This window comes from Podarcis gaigeae (genome assembly GCF_964106915.1).
Source record: "Podarcis gaigeae genome assembly, chromosome: 8".
NCBI classification, from domain to species: domain Eukaryota; kingdom Metazoa; phylum Chordata; class Lepidosauria; order Squamata; family Lacertidae; genus Podarcis; species Podarcis gaigeae.
The window spans coordinates 82,053,096-82,073,064 of NC_139684.1; the positions used below are offsets into that span (position 1 = coordinate 82,053,096).

The 19,969-nt window shown below is 48.2% G+C and overlaps 1 protein-coding gene across 1 annotated transcript in view; it reads right to left on the minus strand.

Moving 5' to 3' along the window:
- EXOSC5 (exosome component 5) overlaps positions 1 to 19,776 on the minus strand; it is a 39,820-nt gene extending 20,044 nt beyond the window's left edge. Inside the window, exons 1-4 of the mRNA XM_083754321.1 lie at positions 19,327 to 19,776; positions 16,680 to 16,793; positions 12,118 to 12,239; positions 2,322 to 2,462 (exon numbers count right to left, since the gene is read on the minus strand). Coding sequence (XP_083610447.1) covers positions 2,322 to 2,462; positions 12,118 to 12,239; positions 16,680 to 16,793; positions 19,327 to 19,438 — 489 coding nt within the window. The 5' untranslated portion in view covers positions 19,439 to 19,776. The remainder of the gene's footprint in view (positions 1 to 2,321; positions 2,463 to 12,117; positions 12,240 to 16,679; positions 16,794 to 19,326) is intronic.
- Between the last annotated feature and the right edge of the window lie 193 nt (positions 19,777 to 19,969).

Sequence of the window (19,969 nt, forward strand, 5' to 3'; positions counted from 1 at the left end):
GCCAACTGTGCGCCTGCTGGATGGCAAGTGGGGCGTGAAGGCAACCTGGGTGAATGGGAGCCTAGCCAAAAACCAGAGATCCCCTACGACCTAGGACCTTCTTTCCCTGCCGCAGCTGTGGGTGGGATCCCAGAAGCCCCCAGGGTTAGAGATTTCACGGCTAACCTCATCTCCCTGCTAATGGTGGGGAAACCAGAACCCAAAACGTCTGGCTCTCATGGCTTTTGCATTCCCCCTTTCTACATCCACTCTCAATTCCAACCTGATAATTGCCACCTACTCAGATTTTAACTCGTCTGAATGAATTTTAAGGTGCATTTTAATTAATTGATGTCTGTATTTTTGAATATTGTGCTGTTTTTATGATGTTAGCTGCTCTGAGCTCGGCCTTGGCCAGGGAGGGTGGGATACAAATAAAATTATTATTATTATTATTATTATTATTATTATTATTATTATTATTATTATTTCAAAGAAACACAGGTGCTCTGTTTTTCTGTCTCTCCCCAACTGGGTTCCCTCTCCCCTGATGTTCTGGACTACAATTCCCATCAGCCCCAGCCAGAGCAGTAGGCTATCTTATGCCAGGACACGCGCAGGTAAATCTCAAAACTATCTTCCCCAAAGGGGAGGTACAAGGGCACCAGCTGCCTGGCTAGATCTCCAGAACGTGCTTGGAGCCAGCTGCCCGCAAGTACTGGACCCACCTGTGGGAGCCCACCGTCCTCCTTCACCTTAGTAGGCAGCACTCACCTGGAGGGATGCTGTGGCCCAGGCGTCATTCACACGCATCCAGTCCCCACCTACCATCCAGGCCAATTTCAGGAGCAGAGGAAACTGCCTTATACCGAACCAGACCATTGGTCCATCTAGCTCAGTATTGTCTACACCAGCTGGAATCAGCTCTCCAGTTCCAGGCAGGAATCTCTCCCAGCCCTATCTAGGATTGATCCTGGGACCTTCTGCTTGCAAGGCAGCTGCTCTGCCACTGGGTTACGCCCTTCCCCTGATCTTTCAGAGGGGCGACGTTGCACTGCAGCAATACAGGCGCCATAGCTGTCAACCGTCCCTTATTTGGCGGGAAAGTCCCTTATCCCAGCGCCGTGTCCCGCTGCTGTCCCTTACTGATGATGTCCCTTAAATTTCCCGGGTTTCAAAGGAAGCAGCTCCTCTCCCTCCCTTCCTGCCAGCCAGGGAGGAGGGAGGCTCCAGCTGTGTTGCTCGGCTGCGTTGCTCACCTAATAAGGAGTCTAAGAACGACTGGGGGGCGGAGCTTGCATGCCTTGTGCCGATCAAATCGGCTGCGTTGCCTGGGGACTCGCCTTTGCTCAGCGCTTCCCAGCGGAGAGTGACGGTGGTTTTCCTTGCTGCATCCCCTTTGCCGGGTTGCTGCGCTGTGGGAACCACCGCTTGAGGCTTCGTTTGGCTGCTGGCTGGGCTTTCTGCCTTTGGCTCGGAGGGGCTCAGAGGTTGAACATACCTGTGCTCTGCAAATCCCCTACGGGACCGCCTCTCCTGGTATGTCCCACAGAAGAACTTACGGTCTGCAAATAAAAACATCCTGAAGATCCCAGGACACAGAGAGGTTAGGCTGGCCTGAACTAGAGCCAGGGCTTTCTCGGCCGTGGCTCCAATCTGGTGGAACGCTCTGTCACAAGAGACTAGGGCACTGCGGGACCTGACATCTTTCCGCAGGGCCTGTAAGACAGAGCTGTTCCACCAGGCCTTTAGTCAGGGTGCAGCCTGACCCCCTCCTCTGGCAATCTGCACAGAATTTTGCTTAATGGTTGCCATCAATTTGATTTTAATTAATTTTTATATTGAAAGGTTTTTAGAATGTTGGATTATTTTGATTGTTGTTAGCCGCCCTGAGCCCAGCTTCGGCTGGGGAGGGCGGGGTATAAATAAAATTTATTATTATTATTATTATTATTATTATTATTATTATTATTATTATGGCTGCTGATCCCTTATTTTCGAGGCTGCTGGTCCCTTATTTTCAAATCTGTAAGTTAACAGCTACGACAGCCGCTTGAAAAGATGCATCTATCAAAAACCTCCTCTTCTACCCAATTAACGCAGGAGCCCCAACGCAGAGAGCACTGGGCCATCTTATTTACTAGACTGAACTGAATCCTGCCACGATAAGGTGACTAAGCCCAGCAAATTTCGCCTTCTTTATTTCAAGCTGAAGGGCACAAAAAGGCACATTTCCTCCTCCCACCTCTCCTCAAATCAGTGCACCGTTGGTCTCTGGAACTCCCTGCCACCAGAAATAGCAAATGCATTCCACCCCCTTGCTGAGACATCAGGATACCCACCTTTTCCTGCTTTGCTGTGGGGTCCAGGGTGATGTTGCCGTCCGCGTCCAAAGCACACGTCACTCCGCAGAACAAAGACTTCATGGGTAGCCCTGCGTCCATCAGACCCACGCAGGTGGCATTCAAGCAGCTTGCTAGCAGCTGCAGCGGAAGAGGTTTTATTAAGGAAAAAAAACTAGTCCGTTAGGAGGCAGGAATAAGTCTGCAACGGCACACAACACAGAAAGTAAGAAGGGCCTGCTGGATCAGGCCAGCGGCTCATCTAGTCCAGAATCTTGCACTCACAATGGCCACCAGGTGCCCCTAAGGAAAACTCGAAGCAGGACCTGAGCACGAGAGCCTCCTCTCCAATAATAAATGTTGGAAATGTAAAGAAAAAGAAGGAACATTTTATCATATGTGGTGGGAATGTAAAAAAGTAAAGAACTTCTGGGAAATGATATATCATGAAACAAAGATGATGTTGAAATATACATTTTTTAAAAAGTAGAAGCATTTCTACTTGGTATTATAGGTCAGGACCTTAATAGGCAAGATGTTAAATTGTTTTTATATGCAACATCTGCAGCAAGAGTATTGTTAGCCCATAAATGGAAGCAAGAAGAAATTCCGAGGAAAGAAGAATGACAGGCGAAATTAATGGACTATGCAGAATTGAACAAAATGACAGGAAGGATTTGAAACCTGCGGGACCAGAGATTTACAGAAGATTGGAAGAAGTATATGAATTAGTAGAAGAGCAACTGTAATCAACAAATTACGCTAGTAGGATTACAAGAAGTTTTGTAAGGAGAAAAAATATACGAAGTGTTACAAAGTAGAAAAAGATATTGGTTATGAGTTTGAAATGTAATAGGAAAGATAAGAAATGCATACTAAGAGATTAGTTTGGAAAATTTTCAGACAGGATTGATGGAAGTCAAAAAAATTGAATAAGATGCAAAAATATGTTTAATTACTGTTGAAAATGATATGTTAAAAAACTAATAATATATATATATATAAACAAGAGCCTCCTCTCCTCTCCTTTGCTTTCCAGAAACTGGTACTCAGAAGTGTTTCTGTCTCCAGCTGCGGAAGCAGAGAACAGCTATCATGGCTAGAAGCCATCAACAGCCTTCACCCTGAATCGGTCCAATCCTCTTTTAAAGCCACATACATCCGTGGCCATCACTGCCTCCTGGGGAAGCGAGATCAACAGTTTAATGATGCGCTGCGTTAAGAATGTATCCTTTTGTCTGCCTTGAATCTTCCAACATTCATTTTCATTCTATGTGCCCAAATCCTTGTGTTAGGAGAGAGAGAAAAACCGCTTTCCTGTATCCTATTTCTCCACCCTGTGCATAATTTTATAAGCTTCTATCATGTCAGCTATCACTTGCCTTTTCTCTAAACTGAAAAGACCCATATGCTACAACCTTTCCACATAGGAGAGTCGCTTCATCCCCTTGATCATTTCGGTCGATTTTTCCCCTGAACCTTGTCCAACTCTGCCGTGTCCATTTTGAGGCGAGGCAGCCAGAACTGCACACAGTATTCCAAATGCACTTGTACCATACGATACGATAATCTTTATGGTCATTGTCCCATACAGAAGAACAAAATTGAAAATCTACATCAGACATTCAGAAACCAACAAGCCTGCTATCCCAGCCTGGTTAGCCCCCTAAAAACTCTGATACCCCATAATTAAATACAATATACTCCCATAGAGACCACCTTACACTGCATTTAAAACCATAGATCTGTATAATGGTATTACGGTATCAGCAGTAAATATTTTTCACAAATTGCTAGGGCAAGCCTTCTTCTGTAGCTGGGTGCCTTCCAGATGTTCTGGACTATCACTCTCACTAACCCAGCCAGCAAACATCTGGAGGGCAAAAGGTTGGGAAAAGTGCTGCTAAGAAATCGAGGAAGGCCACAGGCCTCATGGAAAGGAGTGGGTCCACTTCAACAGTGGAACGGATTCCCTTGGTGGCCATCTGTTATGGATGCATTAGTTGAGATTTCGGCACTGCAGGGGTTGGACTAGATGGCCACAGGGGTACCTTCCAACTCTACAATTCTATGAAACCTGAGACAGGATATTCCACCAGCATGGAGAAGAAGCACAGATAAACCAGTCAAACACAATGATTGATTGTATTCAAGTTTCTTATTTCTGGACCTAACAAGGTTGGGGTGGAGGGAGGCGAAGCAGCTTGGAAGAATGCAGAAAATGTCAACTCTCCAAGCCCAGTCAAGCATGGTGGGAGCAACGAAAACGCAGCCTACCACCGCCTCTGTCCTTGTTTCAGGGTAACCAGGGTCTCAGATGCACATTTCAGCTTTACACGTGTGCTTGCGGGTGGTAGAAAACATTCCGCGACCTCTAAGGCCCGTTTGGTTTCATAAATGCCTGCTGATTGCAACCTGGTTCCAACACGTGGCTTATCGGCTGCAGAAAAGGGTAGAGAGAGACCAGGAGGAATTTTACTGCTGTGTCCCATCGACACAAGGATAGCCACCTGCGCACCAGGCCTTTCCTCCTCCCTCCCTCCCCAAATCTGCTCCGAAGGGTTAGGAGAACCCCTAGGAGAGGTTCAGAGGGGGATAATTTTCCACTGCACAGGCTGAAATCCTCATGCTGACCTAATGATCTCCTTAGCGCCAGACTGGATTCTGCCCAGGGCAACCAGTAACTGGTTCCATCCATTTCCTGCTTCTTCTTTCCCACCTGCCTTTCCTCAACCCCATTTTCAGCCAGGCCCAGGTTCGGTAGCTCCTTTAGTTTTCTCCTCCCTCTAGAAACCAAATGATGGCTTAATCCAGGCTGCAAAAGGATGGAGGCGCCTTTCTGCAATATTATCCTCCCTGCAAGGTCACAAGGTTATCCTCCCTGTATGGCCCCAACGAACAGTGGCGTTTTTTGTGTGTGTTTTGCTTTTTTAAAAAAATGGCTGAGCCATGGGGGAAGTCTAAAGTATCTCTCACTCCTGGCATCCTGCATTTCCAGGTTAATCAGCCGGCATCGTATGGGATGCTCAGTGGCAGATGGAAACGAGGGCTGGCAGCTCTTGTTATCCGGCGCTGACTAACTGAGATGGCAAAAGCCTTGGGAGGAAAGAGACTAATCAGAGGCTGGATCTGGGAGCTTGGAGAGGAGAAAGGAGGGGGCTGCAAGGCCGGGCTCTCGAAATAGCTACCCGCCGTACGAGGGGGGGGGGAGGAGGGCACAAGCACAGGCTACACAGAATTGTCCCATTAATCCATGGGGCAAACCAACCTACTCTCTGGGGGATATTGCCTATCCTTTGTCAGAAATGTCTTGCTGGATCACATCAAAGATCTACCTTGAGGTTGGCTCACCTGCAGCCCTCCAGACTTATATATCTGTTTATTTGATTCATATACAGTGGTACCTCTGGTTGCGAATGGGATCCGTTCCGGAGGCCCGTTCGCAACCTGAAAGGAACGCAAACCGCTTCTGCGCAGGTCGCGATTCGCCACTTCTGCGCATGCACGTGACATCATTTTGCACGTCTGCGCGTGCAGCAAAACCCGGAAGGAACTCAACCTGAAGCAAACGTAACATGATGTATGCCTGTACTTCCCTTCATCGCAAGATTTCAGGGCGGTTCACAAAACAAGGTAAAAGTTACAACAAGGAAACAATAATGCCCCCCCCCCAAAAAAAAACCACACACATGTAAAAGGCTGCAGAATATTAATCAGCCAAAGGCCTGGCTAAAGAGGAATGTTTTTGCCTGGTACTGACAGATATGTAAGGAAGGCACCAGGCAAGCCTCCTTGGGGAGAGAATCCCACAAACAGGGAGCCATTGCAGGAAAGGCCCCGTTCTTGTGCTGCCACCCTTGTGTGGAGGAGGCACACGGAGAAGGGCCTCAGATGATGAATGCAGAGTCCAGAACGGTTTATATGGGGAGAGGCGGCCCTTCAGGTTGCTGGTCTCCCATTATCCCTGACGATTTGCCAGGGATGATGGGAGTTGGGGGTCCAAGGGCATCCAGAGGGCCACAGATTAGCCACCTGTGCTCCCAACCAAATGCCCCGCTGGGAACGCCCGCAAGCAGGGCACCACAGGCTTTCTCCTGCGGTTTGTCCTCAGCATCTGGTACAGGGAGGTAAACTGTCTCTGAACACAGAGGATTCATTTAGCTGCCATGGCTAAGAACTAGCCGCTAGGGCAGGGAGGACTTTTAGTACACGAACATATGGAAATTGGAGACCAAGCTGATACTGAAAGATATGTAAGTAAGGTACCAGGCGAGACTCCCTGGGGAGAGAATCCCACAAACAGGGAGCCAACGCAGAAAAGGCACCGTTCTCATGCTGCCACCCTCGTGTGGAGGAGGCACACGGAGAAGGGCTCATGAAACTGCAGCCGTCACGCACCACAAGAGAAGGCCTAGGAAATCAAGAACAGCCCTGCAGGATCATACCAAAGGCTCATCTAGTCTAGCATCCTATTCTTTCAGAGGGGCGAACAACAGCAGCGAATGGGAAAGGGGGAGAGGGTCAGCAAGCCTGCTAGAAAGATCCCGGTTCGTCAGTAGGTAAACAGAACAGGTAGGAGCTGAGCTTGGACTCCAGGGGAAGGATGCTCTGTGCATGGCTCTGGGAGGGCACTGCCATGTGCTGCAGCCTTCCTGGGTGCCAAGAGACCCACCTCCCAAGCTGCACCCACAAGCGGTCTCATTTAGCTCTCAGGTGTGAAACAGCTCCGTAACAGCGGCAGGACATTTACAAGAGGGTTAACTGGCAAGCGGTGGGACGCAGGTGGTGCTTGCCAATCAGAAGGTCGGTGGTTCGAATCCCCGCGACGGGGTGAGCTCCCATTGCTCGGTCCCAGCTCCTGCCCACCTAGCAGTTCGAAAGCACGTCAAAGTGCAAGTAGATAAATAGGTACCACTCCGGTGGGAAGGTAAATGACATTTCCGTGCGCTGCTGTGGTTCTCCAGAAGCGGCTTAGTCATGCTGGCCACATGACCCGGAAGCTGTACGCCGGCTCCCTCGGCCATTAAAGCAAGATGAGCACCGCAACCCCAGAGTTGGTCACGACTGGACCTAATGGTCAGGGGTCCCTTAACCTTTTTAACTGGCAAGCAGTTTCTGGCAAGACTCTGGAGACCTCAGAGATACCCTACAGAGTTACTGCAACCCCAAGGACTGAGCATCAGACATCTCTGTGCTTTGCTCATCTTCGGCGCAGGATGGCCCAGGGCAAGTCAGCCTTCCTCACAAGTCCTGTTTCCCATGGCTTCCCCCTCCTGCCTCACGGGATTTCTCAAAGCCAATGTGATGAGGAAATTAGCCTCCATCTCAAATGTTAGGGTACAGAGCCAGTCGGGAATCTTAATTACGGTATTTTTCGCTCGATAAGATGCACGAGACGCACCTAGTTTTTGGAGGAAGAAAAGAAGAAAAAAAATATTCTGAATCCCAGAAGCCAGAAGAGCAAGAGGGATCGCTGCGCAGTGAAAACAGCAATCCCTCTTGCTGTTCTGGCTTCTGGGATAGCTGTGCAGCCTGCATTCGCTCCATAAGACGCACACACATTTCCCCTTACTTTTTAGGAGGGAAAAAGTGAGTCTTATAGAGGAAAAAATACGGGATTGAAACCTGATTAAGTTTGCAGGGAAGAAGGTTCTGTGTTTCTCCACCCCACCACTGCCAGGCTGGAGGGGCCATGGATCCAGGCAGACAACCTTAGTGCAGACGAAATGAAAGTACTCATCGCTCTCTAAACGAAACTGCATTAATTCCCTCCGAGCCACTGTATATTCAGATTTGATAAAACACCGCGGCACCCGGAGTTAATCTCTCCCGCGCCGCATTTGAGGCTCCGTCAGAAACGGCAGCGCTGTCATTTGTCACCGGAAGAAACAAACAGATAAACTGCGCCACTTTGGAAACGGGTGGAAATCTGCCAATTACGACCCCGTGGCCTAGCTGCCCTGGGACACTGATAGCTGGGATGCAGCTGATAATCCTAGAATGAATTCTAGATATCCCTCAAATATCTGACACAGCAGCAAGCAGCCAGATAGGTTTACTGATCAGGATTACTTATCTGCAGAGCTGGGACGACTTCCTGGTTCTCAAGGCACGATATAAATTATGAAACTTGGGTGGGGGGGAAGAACAGCCCCCCAAATCACAGCCACCCCCCTCCCTAACCTACTTCCAACAGAACTTTCTGGACCTTTTGGATTTTTTTAAATGTAACTATCTAAAGAATGGGCATCCTATTGATGTCACAAGATTTTGCAAAAAATAAAATCCAAGATTTTTAAAGTGGGCTAGGTTTGAGCTGTATAAGACGATTAAGCACCCTGCTGATGAGATGCAGGAAAAGGTATTGAAGCAAATGCTGTTATATATGCCACAGGGATTTTTATTTTTATTTTTGGACTTGGGGGGGGTACAAAGATTTTCCTGCATTTGGCCAAAATCCACACTCGCTCCCTAATTCAAAATGCCTGCATCCCAAGAAGAATTGCTGTGATCAGCCAGAAAACAGCCCCATTTCTCCTTTCCGCATAACACCTGGCAGAAGCTAATATTTCTCTCCCTCCCTCAAGCTTTTATTAATGGCTCTTAGTTGGCTGGAATGCTATTAGGCTGAACACCAATGGCAGCCACAAACCCAGTTGGCAGATGCATCCAGCAAAGACAACCGATTTAATGTACCACAGAGAAGATATTCCTTCCTTAGCCCATTTCTGTCTGGCCCCTATGACTTCCATTGTCTGCTTAATTGCAGTTTTTGTCCACATTCACTATCCTGATTATGCCAGAAGCAGATTAGCACAAGGAACCACCTCGACCAGAGACTCCACTTAAGTTAATGGCATCTGAGACGTATGACCTATAGATTTCTGTTTAAACTGAGCTGGGGGGAAAGATTACTTGTAATTATACGGCAGAATGTGCAATACCATAATATTTATTTACTTTTGCTCACATAAAATACCATCATCTGTGATCAGGGATCAGCAACCAGCAATCCTGGGCTAGATCCGACCACCGTCCTCCTCATTATTCACTCTCAGTCTCCCTCCAATCCATCCATAAAATGGGTAGATGGATGCGACGGGTGGAGCGGAAGAGGAACAGGGAAGTATGCAAGCAAGCTGAACAGCTCTCCACAACCCCCACCCCACCCCTGTCCACCCCAACCATTTTCAAAACGGGCTTTCAAAGAAGAGAAGGGTGGATTCCTCCCTCCATTTCTAAATCATCTCTTTCTTCCTTGGATACAGCAGTTTGGGGAAAAGAGGGAGCTCCATCAGCCACCACCAACCTGCTTTCAAGTTGGATGCCTGCTGAGCAGGATGTTGACATTACAGAATTTTGCATGAATATGGCTGCAGGACAATGGGGAGGAATCTGTGGGTGCTGAGGAACTTTTGGCCCCAGAATTGTTAATTGGCCCACCCCTGCCCTTTGCAGAGAAATGAGCTTCCTAAGAACTGAGCTGCACAGCCTAAAACAGCCGTGTTTCAATAATACTTCTTTTTTTTTAAGTGCTTCTGCCACCTGCTGGCCTTAACAGCTGCATGTTTACTTTCATTTCTCCCACCAGCGCAAACCCTTGCAAGGTGCCTTTGCCAACCTGACGCCCTCCAGATGTTGTTGGATACCGGGTGAAGGGCTTTCGGACAGCGGGGAAGAGCTAGGCTCCTCCACAAGAGGAAAAATGCTTCTAAGAAGGAGCATGGGACTTAAACCACTTCACGCTTCCTCCAACATATGAGTGGCTGAAAGAATCAGCATTGTCCCTGCCACTGCCTTACAATCCTTCCTCTCAGGCAGGCCAGAGGTTGGATCCTGCCCTAAGCCTCATTCACCGTTTCGCTGGCCAGAATGCTACACAGCAGAAGACAACATTTTCCCAAAACCGATGAGGAGGTCTTCTTGCACAGGGAAAGGCCCCAGGGGAACCCATATTTTATAGACAAAGGACTAAGAAGATCACATTGTGGTGCAGTTGGCAATCACACCTGACTGTTGGCAGGGCTGGTGGAAGTTGGGAGTCCAACGTCTGGAGGCCCACAGGTCCCCCAGCCCTTACAGAAGGGAATAGTCTCAGAAAGAGTAATTGCAAGTTCAAGGAAACCTTGGCCTGGTTTGACTCAGAGGTGCAATATTGGCACGTCTCTGTTGAAGGGCAACTGCCCTGGAATTGTGGCTTCAGGACTTTCTTCCCCAGGAACCGCTCCTCTACCCCCATGACTGAAAAACAATCCAGCATCTGAGGCCATCTGTATCTCAGACGCTTTAGCAATAAAGACTTCCTGATCGCTCGCAGCAATTTGCACTCATTACCTCCGTAACTGCTAGAACAATCTGACAAGGTGCCCTGGTACGAAGTCTACCTTTAATCGCCGTCAGATGGGAGCCTGAGCAGAGGTGTGTCTGCATGTGTGGGAGAGAGAGAGAGAGAGAGAGAGAGAGAGAGAGAGAGAGAGAGAGACAGACAGACCGCAAAGCAAAGTGCACCATTCTGCCTCTTTGGTCATTTTCATGAGAGAGACTTTCGCCTCTTCGCTGCGGCTGCCACAGAGAATGCCCTCTTAAGTTGTGGAACTTCTTTCCCACAGAAGTGGATCCAGCAGCTTCGCTATCCTATTTCAGTCAAACGCTGAAGGTGCCTCTGACACCTGAATTGCATACAGTGGTACCTCGGGTTAAGAACTTAATTCATTCTGGAGGTCCGTTCTTAACCTGAGACACCACTTTAGCTAATGGGGCCTCCCACTGCTGCCACATGATTTCTGTTCTCATCCTGAACCAAAGTTCTTAATCCGAGGTACTATTTCTGGGTTAGCGGAGTCTGTAACCTGAAGCGTCTGTAACCCGAGGTACCACTGTATTTTCAGGAGCCACCATATTTCAGTAATTTTTGGTTGCTTCAAACCGTTTTCAATGTTGTATTTTAAATTACTATTGTTAGGGTCATTTACTATTATTATATCACCGGTCTAAGGCCTCAAAGTGAGTTGCAACACAATATTAATATCCTGCACAGTGTTACACAACATTAAAAACAGTTGGAAGTGACTTGCCATCACGGATATATGGTGGGTCCTGAAAACATGCGTCTTCCGTGTTAAAGGCCAGAGCTAAGAGGTGGGTCTTCAGCATTTGCTGAAAGCTGTATTGTAATGAAGGTGTCAGATGCACCTCTGTGGGGTGGGAGTTCCACAACTTAGGGGGCACCACCCTCCAACTATCAAAAGGGCCCTCTCTGTCAATCTCAGGGGTCAGCAAACTTTTTCAGCAGGGGGCTGGTCCACTGTCCCTCAGACCATGTGGAGGGCCAGGCTATATTTTGATGGGGTGTGTGTGAACAAATTCCTATGCCCCCCACAAGTAACCCAGAGATGCATTTTAAATAAAAGGACACATTCTACTCATGTAAAAACACGCTGATTCCCGGACCGTCCGCAGGCCGGATTTAGAAGGTGATTGGGCCGGATCCTGCCCCCGGGCCTTAGTTTGCCTACCCATGGTTGATCTCATCACCTAAGAGGGAAGGAGGTGGCTTTTCAGGTATTTGGAGCCTGAGTCATTTACAGCTTTAAAGACTAATATGAGCATCTTTAATTGGGCCTAGAAATGAACCGGAAACTGGTACAGATGTTTTAAAACTGGGGTTGCACAAGATCTCAAGGGAATCCCAGCCAGCAATCTAGCTGTTATCACTGTCCTTGGGACCTCAGGGTGAAGGGCAGGTAATAATAATAATAATAATAATAATAATAATAATAATACACAGTAAGGATACAGAGCCGGCATCTGTGACTACCTGAAGCACAACCGTAATAGAGGAACGGGGATGAAGGGTTCCCAGGACCACTGCCTCACACGTCTTCTTGATCATCTGCTCTCGGCTTCTCTCATAGACACCTGGGCGGGAGGAAAGCAAAGAGCACTGCAGGAGAGCCACAGAGAAACACGAGGCTCAAAGCAATCATCTTCTGAAAGGTCACACTGCCGAGGCTCAAGCGCCGGGGCTGCCTTGTGGGATCAGACCAATAGTCATCCAATTCTTTAACAGCAGCTCGCTGGATGTTTCTAGGCAACACAGCAGGTTATGGAAAATGATGGCCTTTTACCTTGCTGTGTGGCCTCGGCTGCAGACTGCCACTGCATATGGAGGTTCTATTTATCTATGATGCACCATTTTTGAGGGAAGCCGGAAAATTCTCCAGCGTCCATGGGACTAGGAATTCAAAGCATTATATTCTACTGTGCCTTAGGTTTATATTGGCCCTGAGCAACAGGGAGTCTTAAGTGGGGTTTATACATTCAGCAGAACGCAGTAGGGAAGCTTTTCCTTTAGCTGGCAGGTGCTGGTGACCTGCCTAAATGCTCTACAACAAAAGAACAGCGCTCAGATGCATTACTGCCTCCAACTATGGAACGAGAGAGCAGTCATTATGGCTGGTAGTCACTGACAAGAGTTATCTCCCATGCCCAATCCTCTCCCCCAATCCACTTTTAAATATCCACATTGGTGGCTCCTGTGGGAGTGAGTTCCATAGTTTTAACTAGGCACTGTGTGAAGCAGCCCTGCAAATGTTGAGACATGCATTCTGTCAACTGAAATGGTTAAATGCAGGAAATTCCACCCCACACACCCCACCCCAGGTCCTACAGTACGACACAAATCACTTGAAGAAACAGCCGCCCACATCACAAATTCTATTAGTGGCTACCGTCTTGATCCCAAAGGGCAGGTACATATGCAGATAGAATTCTATTTTTTATTGGATGCTTTGTTGCTGCTTAATCGTTTAGTTGTGTCCGACTCTTCGTGACCCCCTGGACCAGAGCACGCCAGGCACTCCTCTGTCTTCCACTGCCTCCCACAGTTTGGTCAGACTCATGTTGGTAGCTTCGAAAACACTGTCCAACCATCTCGTCCTCTGTCATCCCCTTCTCCTTGTGCCCTCCATCTTTCCCAACATCAGGGTCTTTTCCAGGGAGTCTTCTCTTCTCATGAGGTGGCCAAAGTATTGGAGCCTCAGCTTCAGGATCTGTCCTTCCAGTGAGCACTCAGGGCTGATGTCCTTCAGAATAGAGAGGTTTGATCTTCTTGCAGTCCATGGGACTCTCAAGAGTCTCCTCCAGCACCATAATTCAAAAGCATCAATTCTTCGGCGATCAGCCTTCTTTATGGTCCAGCTCTCACTTCCATACATCACTACTGGGAAAACCATAGCTTGAACTATATGGACCTTTGTTGGCAAGGTGGATAGTTTCAGGTAAAGTCAGGAGCGTGGGAAGGACCCCAGCTCATTGGCAAAGTATCTGCTTTGCATGTAGAATGTTCCCAGTTCAGCATCTCCAGGTAGTTTCTGGGAGATGCTGTCTGTCTGAAATCCTGGAGAGAGGAGATGCCAGTCAGTGTGTAGATAACACTGTGCTAGATGGACCTCGTGGTGTGACTCTGTATAAGGTAGCTTCTTATGTTCCTATATAGGCTTTCAGGTTCCACAGAACCTTTCATGCCCAACAAAGATTTCTGTGAAACTCAAAATCTTGCACATCAGAAGCTACTTTCCTTAAGTACGCAGGACCTAAAGGCACGCATATGTCCAAACACACTTCGCTTCCTCTTTTACCATTAATACCGTCAAGTCTGCAAATAGGATCAGCAGGATTAAAATTTTTTAAAAGCTCTTCTGTTTCCACAGAAAAGGAAACAAATTCTTTTGTTTCTTAATTTAATTATTCACAGCAAAGCCAGCCCCCTCTGGAGGTTTCACATGCACTGAAAGTCTCAGCGGGTGGGGGGAAAAGGAAGGGAGAAATTCTTTTTTTCCCTCTGACGCCAGCAATTTTCTTTTGTGAGCTCCCTGTGGAGGGAACAAGATATCCAGATGGAATCACTGCAGGATACCAGATGGCCCAGTTGGTTATGAAGATAACAGCTCATCTCACCTTTTGATTATGCTAGTTCCTGGGGGTGGGGGCAGGAGATGAATGGTGAGCACACATGCTAAATTTAAATTAGAACAACACGGGGACGAGTTTTGAGTTTTCACTTGCTAACACTGCCATGCAGAGACATTTGGAAATGGATATAATGGAAGATTTAACAAAGGTGACACACGTCGAGCGTCCCACTCATGGAACATGCGGAGCAGTTTTAACTCAATGACATCACACTAAGGCATAGTTTATTGTGACAAGAACAAGTCATTCCCCCAAGCATTCCCCAAACCCTTCCGGCATGGCCACAAGCAGAAAACGTTCACTTCCATTTTGATTACCCACCACTGGTCTGAACCAACAAGCTGTCATTGATGCAGATGATGAGTTGGGTTTGAACCATGCCAATCTTCAAAGCAGGTGTTATTAAGCTAGCTTCTTTAAACAAGCCATAGTGGACATTTAACCACAGTAGTGATGTATGGAAGTGAGAGCTGGACCATAAAGAAGGCTGGTTGCTGAAGAATTGATGCTTTTGAATTCTGGTGCTGGAGGAGACTCTGAGAGTCCCACGGACTGCAAAAAGATCAGACCTCTCCATTCTGAAGGAAATCAGCCCTGAGTGCTCACTGGAAGGACAGATCCTGAAACTGAGGCTCCAATACTTTGGCCACCTCATGAGAAGAGAAGACTCCCTGGAAAAGACCCTGATGTTGGGAAAGATGGAGGGCACAAGGAGAAGGGGACGGCAGAGGACGAGATGGTTGGACAGTGTTCTCGAAGCTACCAGCATGAGTCTGACCAAACTGCGGGAGGCACTGGAAGACAGGAGTGCCTGGCGTGCTCTGGTCCATGGGGTCGCGAAGAGTCGGACATGGCTAAACGACTAAACAACAACAAACCACAGTTTAGGGTTTAGGTGACACACTAAATTGTGATCAAGTGAAATCAGAAGTTTCTAATCTCTTCCTTGCGGTCACACCAGAGGAGAGGGTAGTGTATGACCCCCAAGGCTCACTGTAGCTTGCTGAACACAGAAGGTAAACACTTTCATCTTCTGTTGAAAGATCTCAGCAGCAGAGCTGGGAAATCAAGCACCTATGACTGTCTTACTGGATTAGAAATACAGCTAACTGTACCTTGCACCCAGACACTGCGAGTAATTGGTTGTAGTCCACCCTTCTGGACACTGGTTCCCAGTGCCAACCCAGTAAAAAGTGATTAATTGAATTCCCATCCCATCCCACCTTTGTCCTCAGATCCAGGATGGTTTACATGATGGGAGATTTAGGTCAGGGATAGGCAAACTCTCCCCCCCCCCGGATGTTTGGGACTACAATTCACATCATCCCTGACCACCACTGGTCCTGTTAGCGAGGGATGATGGGAATTGTAGTCTCAAACATCTGGAGGGCCAGAGTTTGCCTATACCTTATTTAGGTGAACAGGGATGGGGGGCATCATAAGTAAAGGTAAAGGGACCCCTGACCGTTAGATCCAGTCGTGACCGGCTCTGGGGTTGCGGCGCTCATCTCGCTTTATTGGCCGAGGGAACAGGCGTACAGTTTCCGGGTCATGTGTCCAGGATGACTAAGCCGCTTCTAGCGAACAAGAGCAGCGCACGGAAACACCGTTTACCTTCCCACCGGAGTGGTACCTATTTATCTACTTGCACTTTGATGTGCTTTTGAACTTCTAGGTTGGCAGGAGGGGGGGCATCATAGGGCTGTGCAAACTAGCTCCGCCTGCTGGGCACAAACCCCACCAGCTATGCATTTCACAAATGAATTAGTTCAGCATGCATACCAATATACAAACGTTCAGCACCTTCGTAGATTGGCTGAGAACCTCCCCTAGCATTGAGTTGGTATAAACATGGGGTCTCTCCACATGCTCGTTGAACATGCAGTTAGTGCAAGGGAACAGCTAGCCTGTCTGTCAATATTATAGCGAGCTCATATAGCCCTGTACCCCCCACAAATGCTTCACTCAGCCCCTCCTTTTGTTTTTTAACTCCCTCCACGAAAGAAATTCCCAAATTGCAGCATGCAAATACAGTACAGTGGTACCTCGGGTTACATACGCTTCAGGTTACAGAGTCCGCTAACCCAGAAATAGTACGTCGTGCTCCGGTGGTGCGGCGGCAGCAGGAGGCCCCATTAGCTAAAGTGGTGCTTCAGGTTAAGAACAGTTTCAGGTTAAGAACGGACCTCTGGAACGAATTAAGTACGTAACCAGAGGTACCACTGTATTAGAACGCAACACCTATTCATTTAAACGAACACCCACATTAGCGAGAAGGCCTGCACGCCCCAACTTTGCCCTGACCATACAAATTCTAGGGGCAAGCACCTGGGTCAAAGCAATTCCCAAAAGGGGATATATGAGTCGCTTTGCAATACTTCTCACCTGGTAGACCCACTTTGGGCCTCAGAAGCACTTCCAGGGTAGCTTTATCATAGATCTCTTTGCTGACCTTGACTTCAGTTGGCCCGTACACTCCAACTAGTACTGAAGTGTCTCCTGAAAAAAACAGGGAAAGGGGGGACATGAACAATTTAGACTAATTTGGTGATGGAACAGTCACCATCCAGCTCCCACCTCTCCTAACTGCTACCATAGAAGCAGCAGACGGATAGAAATCTGAGGAACAGTTCACTATCCAGCTGCCCTGAGGGGAGGGAAAAGAAGCAGTCACAGCTTTTTTCTAAACCAAACAAGTTGCCTTTTCCATTCTGTTTATTTTTTTCCCCCAGCACAAGGTGGTTCATTAGGGCAAATGAAGCCCTGCCCCAGCAACTGCAGTCTGCCCTTACCCATAGCTGCCAACTTTTCCCTTTTCTTGCAAGGAATCCTATTCGGAATAAGTAATTTCCCTTTAAAAAAAGGGAAACGCTGACAGCTATGCCCTTACCCAGCCCCCTCCAGCCTGCTTTCTTATTTACAGGCAGTTCTGGCCGTAGCACTGCCTCCCAGTTTCATAGAAGGGACCCCAGAGGGTCGTCTAGCCCAACCCCCTGCAATGCAGGAATCTCAACTAGTAAGCACCCATGACAGATCAAACCTCTGCTTAAATTCCTCCAAGAAAGGAGAGTCCATCACCTCCTAAGGGAGTCTGTTCCACTATCAAACTGCTCTTACTGTCAAAAAGTTCTGCATGATTTAGTCAGGATCTTCCTTCTTGTAACTTGAATCCATTTGGCTTGGGTCCTACCGTCCAGAGCAGGGGTCAGCAAACTTTTTCAGCAGGGGGCCGATCCACTGTCCCTCAGATCTTGTGGGGGGCCGGAATATTGGGGGGGGGATGAACGAATTCCTATGCCCCACAAATAACCCAGAGATGCATTTTAAATAAAAGGACACATTCTACTCATGTAAAAACACGCTGATTCCCGGACCATCTGCAGGCCGGATTTAGAAGGCGATTGGGCCAGTTCCGGCCCCTGGGCCTTAGCTTGCCTACCCATGGTCCAGAGAAAGAGAAAGCAAGCTTGCACGATCTTCCAAGTGACAGGCCTTCACATATTTGAAAATGGCTAATCTCCTCTCAGTCTCCTCTTTTCCAGGCTAAGGTTACCCATCTCCCTCAACCATTCCTCATAAGACTTGGTTCCAAGACCCTTGATCTTCCCCCTTGGTTTTGGCATTGCCATTACAGAACTCAGTTAAGGACGTGGACGGGGGCCAAACTAGCTTTAGTTGGCTGTGCTTGTCATTGGCTCTGGCAAGGCCTAACTGCTGGGTTCTCTGCCTTCCACCCTATCCTTCTCAATGGGCGCCAGCCACCACATACAGATGCCCATGGGAATCCCACAAGCAAGACATGGGAGTAACAGCGCTCTCCTGCTTGTGATCCCTGGCAAGTTGCATACAGAGGCACAAGGCCAGCATGACTAGCTGCCAGCGATACCCTAAAGGTAAAGGGACCCCTGACCATTAGGTCCAGTAGTGGCTGACTCTGGGGTTGCAGCGCTCATCTTGCTTTATTGGTCGAGGGAGCCGGCGTATAGCTTCCGGGTCATGTGGCCAGCATGACTAAGCCGCTTCTGGCGAACCAGAACAACGCATGGAAACGCCATTTACCTTCCCGCCGGAGCGGTACCTATTTATCTACTTGCACTTTGAAGTGCTTTCGAACTGCTAGGTTGGCAGGAGCAGGGACCGAGCAACGGGAGCTCACCCCATCACAGGGATTCGAACCACCGACCTTCTGATCGGCAAGCCCTAGGCTCTGTGGTTAAACCAACAGCACCACCCACGTCCCAACGATAACCTATCCATCCTGAATGTGCCTAATTCCCATTTTAAGCCGTACAAGTTGGTGGTCTACCACCAAACCATGGGGTAGCAAACTCTATAATTTAACCATAACCTACCAGGGTTAACTTGCGGGGAGAGCGGGGGTTCCCTCACTCAATTTAAATCTGCATGGAGTATGGCTCAATCTTCTTTTCTCCTGCTGTAGAGGATAAAACCCAAACCAATGGGTTCAAGTTACAATAAAGGCGATTCTGATTAAATACTGTATCAGGAAAACCTTTCTGACAGTAGGGGTTGTTGCACAGTAGAATGGACTCCTTTGAGAGGTTCTGGATTCTATTTCACTGGAGCAAAGGTTGGGTGGCCATCTGTCATGGATGTTTTAGCTGAGATTCCTGCATTGCAGGGGGTTGGACTAGATTTCACCCCCGGGACCTCTTCCAACTTTGCAGTTCTATGATCTAAAAGCTCTGTTTTGGAGGGGGGTTAGGAAAGCAAAGGGTATTAAGTATTAAGCATCTGGTACTCGAGCTAGGAAAGGAGCCGGGGAGATATGAGACTAAAGACCATCCCAAACAGAGTTCCAGACTGGAAGTAGGAGCAACAGGGCGATATCGAGGGAAGAAAGACCCCGAGCCAAAGAGAACCTTAAAAGCTCTCAGTTTGGAAGGGGAGACCTGAAAAACGCCCGTCTGGACCCCACACCTACGGGGTATCAACAGCGCTAGTTAAGAGGATATAACCCAGAGCTGGAGGAGCAGGAAGGTGGGGTGGGGAAAAGGAAGCCACGGCTGACCCTGCATCCAGGAGGCAGAGCCATCAGGACGGGACAGCAGTCCCTGCTCACACAGGATCCGGCGCAGCGCAGGGAGATCCCCAGAATCGAAGCGCTTCTGTTCGGTCTCCATCGCTCCGATCAACCCACGTGGTTTCCCCCTTGATGTTTCCGGATCCGGGGTTTGACGGGGCGGAGCTACGGGAGCCGACTCCTCCTCTTAAAGCAACAAGCCACACCAAACCTTTGTGTCTTTCAAGCACATTCAAAAAAGCACAGCCTTTCCCGCAAAGAATTCTGGGTGCTGCAGTTTGCTAAGGGATGCTGGGAACAGGAGCTCTGTGAGGGGTAAACTACAAGGCCCAGAATCCTTTGAGGGAAAGGATGCGTCTCAAATGTGCTTTAAGAGTTCGCACACATAAACAGAGAGAGCTTCATGAATTAGAAAAAATGGTTCAGGAAGGGGGAAACTTGGGATGTCCCCTAGGAATCAGAGTGTGAATGAGTGTGGGGGTAATAATTTAGGGGAGGGGGTTGATTTCCTAGCATTCCCCCCTACGTCCTTACAAATTGCTACCTCACAGGGTAGTTGTAATCAAATAAATAAACAATTCAGCAACAAATTAACATTTTGTTCCGCTTTAACTATTCCAAACATGACTGA